Source organism: Phyllobates terribilis, unplaced genomic scaffold, assembly GCF_046119375.1.
Source record: "Phyllobates terribilis strain yellow unplaced genomic scaffold, ASM4611937v1 Scaffold_69__1_contigs__length_7402412, whole genome shotgun sequence".
Classification (NCBI taxonomy): Eukaryota; Metazoa; Chordata; class Amphibia; order Anura; family Dendrobatidae; genus Phyllobates; species Phyllobates terribilis.
In genome coordinates this window covers 3,880,912-3,890,749 of record NW_027362829.1, presented here as the reverse complement: position 1 = coordinate 3,890,749, position 9,838 = coordinate 3,880,912, and the positions used below count along the sequence as shown (strand labels likewise).

General features: G+C 40.8%; 1 protein-coding gene across 1 annotated transcript; it reads left to right on the top strand.

Annotated features, from left to right (window-relative positions):
• The first annotated feature begins 2,707 nt into the window (after positions 1-2,707).
• On the top strand, positions 2,708-9,588 carry LOC141194325 (uncharacterized). Its single transcript, XM_073662227.1, has 4 exons — positions 2,708-2,731; positions 3,392-3,571; positions 3,646-3,769; positions 8,174-9,588. The coding sequence occupies exons 1-4, from the start codon at positions 2,708-2,710 to the stop codon at positions 9,454-9,456; spliced, it is 1,611 nt and encodes a 536-aa protein (XP_073518328.1). The 3' UTR covers positions 9,457-9,588.
• The last annotated feature ends 250 nt before the right edge of the window (positions 9,589-9,838 follow it).

Sequence of the window (9,838 nt, the reverse complement as noted above, 5' to 3'; positions counted from 1 at the left end):
ATACAGTATAATGTTCCCACAGTACCGCCATCTACCCACATACAGTATAATGTTCTCACAGTACCGCCATCTTCCCACATACAGTATAATGTTCCCACAGTACCGCAATCTTCCCACATACAGTATAATGTTGTCACAGTACCGCCATCTACCCACATACAGTATAATGTTCTCACAGTACCGCCATCTTCCCACATACAGTATAATGTTCCCACAGTACCGCCATCTTCCCACATATAGTATAATGTTGTCACAGTACCGCCATCTTCCCACATACAGTATAATGTTATCACAGTACCGCCATCTTCCCACATACAGTATAATGTTCCCACAGTACCGCCATCTTCCCACATACAGTATAATGTTCCCACAGTACCGCCATCTTCCCACATACAGTATAATGTTCTCACAGTACCGCCATCTTCCCACATACAGTATAATGTTCCCACAGTACCGCCGTCTTCCCACATACAGTATAATGTTCCCACAGTACCGCCATCTTCCCACATACAGTATAATGTTCTCACAGTACCGCCATCTTCCCACATACAGTATAATGTTCCCACAGTACCGCCATCTTCCCACATACACTATAATGTTCCCACAGTACCGCAATCTTCCCACATACAGTATAATGTTCCCACAGTACCGCCATCTACCCACATACAGTATAATGTTCTCACAGTACCGCCATCTTCCCACATACAGTATAATATTCCCACAGTACCGCCATCTAACCACATACAGTATAATGTTGTCACAGTACCGCCATCTTCCCACATACAGTATAATGTTCCCACAGTACCGCTATCTTCCCACATACAGTATAATGTTCCCACAGTACCGCCATCTTCCCACATACAGTATAATGTTCCCACAGTACCGCAATCTTCCCACATACAGTATAATGTTCCCACAGTACCGCCATCTTCCCACATACAGTATAATGTTCCCACAGTACCGCAATCTTCCCACATACAGTATAATGTTCTCACAGTACCGCCATCTTCCCACATACAGTATAATGTTCCCACAGTACCGCCATCTTCCCACATACAGTATAATGTTGTCACAGTACCGCCATCTTCCCACATACAGTATAATGTTATCACAGTACCGCCATCTTCCCACATACAGTATAATGTTCCCACAGTACCGCAATCTTCCCACATACAGTATAATGTTCCCACAGTACCGCCATCTTCCCACATACAGTATAATGTTCCCACAGTACCGCAATCTTCCCACATACAGTATAATGTTCTCACAGTACCGCCATCTTCCCACATACAGTATAATGTTCCCACAGTACCGCCATCTTCCCACATACAGTATAATGTTGTCACAGTACCGCCATCTTCCCACATACAGTATAATGTTATCACAGTACCGCCATCTTCCCACATACAGTATAATGTTCCCACAGTACCGCCATCTTCCCACATACAGTATAATGTTCCCACAGTACCGCCATCTTCCCACATACAGTATAATGTTCTCACAGTACCACCATCTTCCCACATACAGTATAATGTTCCCACAGTACCGCCATCTTGCCACATACAGTATAATGTTCCCACAGTACCGCCATCTTCCCACATACAGTATAATGTTCTCACAGTACCGCCATCTTCCCACATACAGTATAATGTTCCCACAGTACCGCCGTCTTCCCACATACAGTATAATGTTCCCACAGTACCGCCATCTTCCCACATACAGTATAATGTTCTCACAGTACCGCCATCTTCCCACATACAGTATAATGTTCCCACAGTACCGCCATCTTCCCACATACACTATAATGTTCCCACAGTACCGCAATCTTCCCACATACAGTATAATGTTCCCACAGTACCGCCATCTACCCACATACAGTATAATGTTCTCACAGTACCGCCATCTTCCCACATACAGTATAATATTCCCACAGTACCGCCATCTAACCACATACAGTATAATGTTGTCACAGTACCGCCATCTTCCCACATACAGTATAATGTTCCCACAGTACCGCAATCTTCCCACATATAGTATAATGTTCCCACAGTACCACCATCTACCCACATACAGTATAATGTTCCCACAGTACCGCCATCTTCCCACATACAGTATAATGTTCCCACAGTACCGCAATCTTCCCACATACAGTATAATGTTCCCACAGTACCGCCATCTTCCCACATACAGTATAATGTTCCCACAGTACCGCAATCTTCCCACATACAGTATAATGTTCCCACAATAACCCCCCCCACATACAGTATAATGTTCTCACAATACCACCATCCCCCCCACATACAGTATAATGATCCCACAGTGCCGCCAACCCCAATTTTATTTTATGTTTTAACACTTGGTTTTCTTTTTTTGGTGTTTTTCATGTAATATATGGAAGCCTACAGGAAAATGCTAAAAGAAACATAATATCCAGGAAAAAAAAACCTGTACATGGAGACATTAGCATCAAATAACTCCTGTCTGTGTTCTTACAAACAAGCTCTTATAAATGAGATCTAACGTGATAAAAGATTATAACCTGGGAAAGACGGGAAACATTCATATAGACGGCCGGTGATGATGAGGTCAGCGACGGACTCTGGCCAAATTTGTTTCTAGAGCCGCATTAGAAGATGAAGATGTCGTCCTCATCATGAAGTTGTTATTTCTCGTGTCATGTGTAATGTATATGACGAGAATTAGCTTTATGGAAGATGAGTCTATAAGACACGTATTCAGCTTCAGACTCCGAGGAAGAAACTGCTTGTTGTCTGTGGCCTAAAATATATAGGTTTTATTAGTACGTCAGGGACAAAAGCAGAATGTTGTAAAATAATAAAAATACCATTGCTGCTTGGGTTTCTGGGTGATTCTTACTGAAGCAGTGGTCAACTTAGCCAGTGATTGGAAGTATGGAGGAGATGTCTAAGTCATCAATTCAACCTGTGTTCCAGTCCATAAAAGACTAGAGAATACAACATCTACTGATATATTTCCCTTATTGTACAACATCTACACATCTTCTGATATATTTCCCTTATTGTCTCCAGTAATTGTATTATTACACAGGATCTTTATGATGTTACATCGGCTCATCTTCTTCTCATTCAGGTCTCTACAATATCGGATTCTCTCAGTGAAGATCTTCTATATTAAGAGAATTTTTCTGAATCACCTATCAAGGATGGATATGGACAGAGACAAGATGGTGGAGAGGATATTACACCTCACCCTAGAGATCCTCTTCCGGCTTACTGGAGAGGTGAGAGATTCTGATGACGTCACATTACATCATTCTTATATATGGGAATAACAGATGGACAGAACTGGAGAGGTGAGGACTCTGGAAATGTCTGGAGTGAGATTTATTAATGTGTCTCTCCATAACCAGGATTACACAGTAGTGAAGAAGACCTCTAGTGGGCGCTGTCAGGACCCTGTGTCTGAGGGATGGGGAAGACCCCTGAGCCCAATCACAGGGCCTCCATCTCACCCCCTGATACATAAGGACATCAATGACCAGAAGATACTAGAACTCACCTACAAGATGATTGAGCTGCTGACTGGAGAGGTGACACTGCTGGGACATTATACAGTAACGCTATGAAGGGATCGAGGGGATGACGGTATCATTGTATGTGTCAGGTTCCTATAAGGTGTCAGGATGTCGCTGTCTATTTCTCCATGGAGGAGTGGGAGTATTTAGAAGGACACAAAGATCTGTACAAGAACGTCATGATGGAGGTTCCCCAGCCCCTCACATCACCAGGTAATAGACAGGACTAAATACACACAGCCTATAATTATCTTATCTAATTATGTGTAAAAAATGAATTCAGTCCCTGTATATTTCCTCCAGATCTATCCAGTAAGAGGACAACACCAGAGAGATGTCCCCGTCCTCTTCTTCCACAGGACTGTAAACAAGAAGATCCCAATGTTCCTCAGGATCATCAGGTAGATGGAGAGAAAGTGTCATGAGATCTCCCCTATGATGTGTAGGTGGCTGTGAAGGTCTTGTGCTTAGTCTTGTTTTATCCACCAGTATTATGTGTTTTATATTTGTGTAATGAGAACGGTGGAGATGGCAGGATTAGAGCTGATCATAGATGTGACTTTTCCATCTGTCTGTGACTTTTACAATATTTGTTTCAGGGTGAAGATCTGGCCCATATTGATACTACAGAGACATATGTGAGGGGTGATAAGCGGTGTAAAGAGGAGAATCCTACATATGACTACCCAGGTGAGTAGTGACCACTAAATGCAGAAAAGTCACAGATTCTTCTCAGTCACTGGCTGTGGCTGCTTTATCGGTGGTGTAGTCCAGCCATGTCACAATCGTGTGATCAGCATTTTACCTCTAGATCACAACATTTTCCTCCATCCAAAAATGTTCACATTACTTTGTGTAGTTGTGAAAGCCCTTTTCTATAGAACTTACAACCTGGAGGATTCACCTACCCCCTGGGATTAGGTGACACTGACCGTTACCTGCCCAGATCTGTAAACTACAAAGCCAAATGGCAGCGTACGCAGAATGTGCTGACAAGTTAGAAAATCACTTGAAGAAAAATTATGATGGACCTCTTAGAGAAAGCGGAGGGTAATGATGGTGTTGGCTTCCTAGATCCCTGATATCTTATTGGATGAATCTACCTTCTCTCCCTTCTGTGCTGCTGAATGTCCTCATATGGTCCCTACAAGACCAGGTCCAGTCTTTCTGGCTAAACGTCACTTTTATGATCGACAACATTAAATGTGCAGTGAGGCCAAGTGTGAATTTCTGTAGAATAACAGCAGAGTTTCCCTTTATCCTGACTTTTCAATTTCTTGTCAAACCAACTAACTTCAAACAGGATTGTGATAAACTATACAGAAAACATTACACCTGTGCCATGATATATCTCTAAGCTGTGCGCGGCTGATGTCTGTAATATACATTTATTCCCGTCTGCAGGAGATGTGTTGGCTCCAGCCCTGGTTTCATGGATTCACTCCACGTCATCAATTCCATTATGTTTTCAATCCTAAGGAATTCAGATTACTGCACAATCTCTCCTGAAATGGGGGTGCTAATACTTTCTCTACTCTCCTGGTCAGGACTCATAGTAGCTCCAATGGTTTATCATAAATGAGTGCAACTCCGGTTTAGTGTTGGAGCTCTCCCCTCATACATACGTTGTTGTTTGGGATGTAACATATCTTTTATTCTGTATTTTTTTCCAGGTTCATTTTGTATGATAGCTTTATTGTGGTGGGATTTGCCTCTGTAACTTCCTGGTAGTCTTTAAAAGAAGGTCTCCATTACGTCTTCCCAATGCCCGAGGGCTAAATTTAAGACACCTCAGCTCTGCACTATTTATAAAAAGTTCTCCTTCAATGTCTAATATTTCTTCTTGAAAGTCATCTGACAGAAAATATTGGCCCTTACGATAGTTTAGATTACGAAGAACCACCGAGCCCCATACTTGTTACTCTTTTTTTACTGATGGAGACTGTTGAGTTTGATCATTTCAGTAGATGTGTTATTGTTTATAGTCACTGCTTTTTACTATAGTAGTTAGTGCCCAAAATACTCTGATTTAACCTCTTCCTGCAGCCAGTTTTCTGTTCCCAATCAGGCCCCATTTTTTAAATCTGTAACTCTGAGTATATAGATATGAAATATGAAATATGAATAGCATAACCGCTGTAGAAAATAGAAATAAATGAAAAAATTTTAGAAATTTTTTTTTAGCGCATGTAAATATGAATTATGGAAAATGAATAGCATTACTGCTGTAAATAAATGAGAAATCTTAGCGCATAAATTGGCCAATTCATGTGTACCTGACAGCCGCGGTAAGGCGTTTCTCGATGTCAGGACCTACCAATGTGAATACCTCTCTAAGAGACCTCCGTCTGCTTATGTGTGGGAACGACAGATCCTGATGCATTTAAAACCACCTGCGGCATGGGGGTGGGGGTGGAGTGCTCAGTCAACGCTAAATCTAGTAACAAAGAAAATGATGGCACTTCCACTTCAAGAAATAGGTGTGAACAGGTGCTTACTAAGAGCAGCTACCTCCATATATAATGAACAAATAAAGTAGCACACTGTAACACTGAGTATATAGATATGAAATATGAAATATGAATAGCATAACCGCTGTAGAAAATAGAAATAAATGAAAAAATGTATTTGTTCATTATATATGGAGGTAGCTGCTCTTAGTAAGCACCTGTTCACACCTATTTCTTGAAGTGGAAGTGCCGTCATTTTCTTTGTTACTAGATTTAGCATTGACTGAGCACTCCACCCCCACCCCCATGCCGCAGGTGGTTTTAAATGCATCAGGATCTGTCTTTCCCACACATAAGCAGACGGAGGTCTCTTAGAGAGGTATTCACATTGGTAGGTCCTGACATCGGGAAACGCCTTACAGCGGCTGTCAGGTACACATGAATTGGCCAATTTATGCGCTAAAATTTCTCATTTATTTACAGCAGTAATGCTATTCATTTTCCATAATTCATATTTACATGCGCTAAAAAAAATGTTTCAAAAATTTTTTTCATTTATTTCTATTTTCTACAGCGGTTATGCTATTCATATTTCATATCTATATACTCAGAGTTACAGTGTGCTACTTTATTTGTTCATTATATATGGAGGTAGCTGCTCTTAGTAAGCACCTGTTCACACCTATTTCTTGTAGTGGAAGTGCCGTCATTTTCTTTGTTACCATTTTTTAAATCTGACATTTGTCACTTTATGTGGTGATAAGTGTTGGAATTCTTCACAAAGGATAATAGGAAACAAATGGACCTTACAAATTATTTTCCAACTTCTCTTGAATGTGACAATGCCCTATATATGGTTGTACACTACTGTCTGGGCACATGGCAGGTTAAGAAGGGAAGGAGCAACATTTAGCTATTTGAAGGCAGATCTTGCTGGAATAGATTGCAGACACAATGTATTGGGGGCACTGTTCATGGTCACCTGGCAACTCAAAACATGGCTACCACAAACAAACTTGGCGCTATATACTCCATTTTCCAGATCCCAGGGATTGCCTTGCTCATCACCTTTTAAACCCAAGAAGAATAGTCCGGTAGCCAGGTCAGAACCAGGAGGGCAGAGAAAATACAAAATCAGAAGACACAAGAGTAGTCAGTAAACGGGCCGGGGTCACAACAAGAAACAAATCCACAAGCCGGGAGCTGAGCACAGAGGACTGAACCAGAGGAGAACAAGGCTGTATCTGGCAGCTCCCGGCAATATGCTTCCAGCTTTAGTAGGGTGCGGTGCTTTCCAATTGGCTGAAGCAGGGAGGAGGTTACTCCATCTGCATCACACACAACCCATACTGCCAGACTGGATGGTACTACAGCTCCCAGGCATCCTAATGGTAGTGGCTGGACAAGTTCTGTGCCACCCAGAGCTTCTGGTTCTAACGTCCCTCATCACCAGTGCCACCTGCAGAATGATTAAGGTGGCTCCTGGTGACAGAAGCAGACGTCACAGAAACAGACGTCGCAGGAGCAGATCCCAGAGGAGATGGGACACACCATTTACAGAAACCTTAATATGACAAAATGGCAGAAAACCATAAAGTGACTCCATTTTGGAAATTATAACCCTCAGTGAATTAATATATAGGAGTAGTGACTATTTTGACTCCACAGGCACCTTCTGGAAATTAGCATGCAGTGGATAATGGAGAGTGAAAATGGCAAATATACTATTTTAATACCCAACACATAGTGCCCAGATTGTGCTCCAGGAGACACACACCGTAAATTAAGTGGGTTCTTCTCACTATAGTAATGCCAAATACATGGATGATAATTGTGGTTTGGGCGCAAGACTCAGAAGCGAGGGGGAGATTTGACTTTGGGAGAGCGGATATTGCTGGATTGGGTTATTGATGAGTAGAAGTTTTTATTGGTATTATTTTCGCCTACATAACATTTTTTGATGGCGTCTTATTCCATATTTTGGAGGCTGAATGAGCAAGCAGTTGAACACCACGCTCTACTGGTTCATCCTATGAGGTTTTCACGTTTCACTGTTATTCTGTCAATAACTTGTCATTTCTACAGACATTTTAAGTAGAAATGTTCAAAAATATAAATTTCAAGGATATTTTATTCAAAATTAATAATTGTTTTTTTTTCTTGGCAGATGACTGTACCAGGAGATCAGAGGGACAGGAGATTTTTAAATCTGATTATCTTGAGATCCCACAGGATACAATTGAAGTGAATATCATTACTCCAGATATACCATCATCCCTCCACAGCAAAGATATTTCATCTGATCCTCTGAAACAGGTTCTGTCTTCTGATTCATTACAGACTACTAAGGAAAGTCAAAATAAAAAAATAAGCATTAAAAAACGAACTGCTCCTAAAGCAAAGAAGACTTTTTCACTTTCAGAAAATGGAAATAGGTTTACCCTCGAAAACTCTATTCTTAAACATCAAAAAATTCACACAGTGGACAATAGATTTTTTTGTTCCAAATGTGGGAGATGTTTTAACCAGAAATCAGATTTTGTGAAGCACCAGAAAACCCACACAGGGGAGAAGCCTTTTTCATGTTCAGAATGTGGGAAATGTTTTAGCTATAAATCAGTTTCGGTTAACCACCAGAGAACCCACACAGGGGAGAAGCCTTTTTCTTGTTCAGAATGTGGGAAATGTTTTAACAATAAATCGGTTTTGGTTAATCACCAGAGAACCCACACAGGGGAGAAGCCTTTTTCATGTTCAGAATGTGGGAAATGTTGTAACCAGAAATCAAATTTGATTAACCACCAGAGAACCCACACAGGGGAGAAGCGTTTTTCATGTTCAGAATGTGAGAAATGTTTTAACCAGAAATCAGAATTTATTAGCCACCAGAGAACCCACACAGGGGAGAAGGCTTTTTCATGTTCAGAATGTGGAAAATATTTTAATCGTAAAATGATTCTTGATAGCCACAAGAGAACTCACACAGGGGAGCAGCCTTTTTCATGTTCAGAATGTGGGAAATGTTTTAGCCAGAAATCAGCTTTGGTTAATCACCAGAGAACCCTCACAGGGATGAAGCCTTTTTCATGTTCAGAATGTGGAAAATGTTTTAATCTTAAAATGACTCTTGATTGCCACAAGAGAACTCACACAGGGGAGAAACCTTTTTCATGTTCAGAATGTGGGAAATGTTGTAACCAGAAATCAGATTTGATTAAGCACCAGAGAACTCACACAGGGGAGAAGCCTTTTTCATGTTCAGAATGTGGGAAATGTTTTAACCATAAATCAGCTTTGGTTAATCACCAGAGAACCCACACAGGGGAGAAGCCTTTTTCATGTTCAGAATGTGGAAAATGTTTTAATCGTAAAATGATTCTTGATTGCCACAAGAGAACTCACACAGGGGAGAAGCCCTTTTTCATGTTCAGAATGTGGGAAATGTTTTAACAATAAATCGGTTTTAGTTATTCACCAGAGAACCCACACAGGGGAAAAGCCTTTTTCATGTTCAAAATGTGGGAAATGTTGTAACCAGAAATCAGATTTGATTAAGCACCAGAGAACTCAGACAGGGGAGAAGCCTTTTTCATGTTCAGAATGTGGGAAATGTTTTAATCAGAAATCAGCTTTGGTTAATCACCAGAGAACTCACACAGGGGAGAAGCCTTTTTCCTAATCTTTTTCTTTTTAATCCAATACATTTGAGATTTTTTTCATTAGTTTTTTTTTTTATTTTTTTTAAAAAACAAGAAACCAGTACATACAATAATAAAATAACATACCATAGGGATCACATATATGCATCTCTCCTCTATATCCTTTCAGCTTG

What these genes read in the sequence shown, in the direction of transcription:
- LOC141194325 (XM_073662227.1), top strand. Translation starts at nt 2,708, where the DNA reads ATGGAAGATGAGTCTATAAGACAC. An exon ending in TTGAGCTGCTGACTGGAGAG is followed by an intron (nt 3,572 to 3,645) that starts GTGACACTGCTG and finishes TGTATGTGTCAG; the next exon opens with GTTCCTATAAGGTGTCAGGA. An exon ending in CCAGCCCCTCACATCACCAG is followed by an intron (nt 3,770 to 8,173) that starts GTAATAGACAGG and finishes TTTTCTTGGCAG; the next exon opens with ATGACTGTACCAGGAGATCA.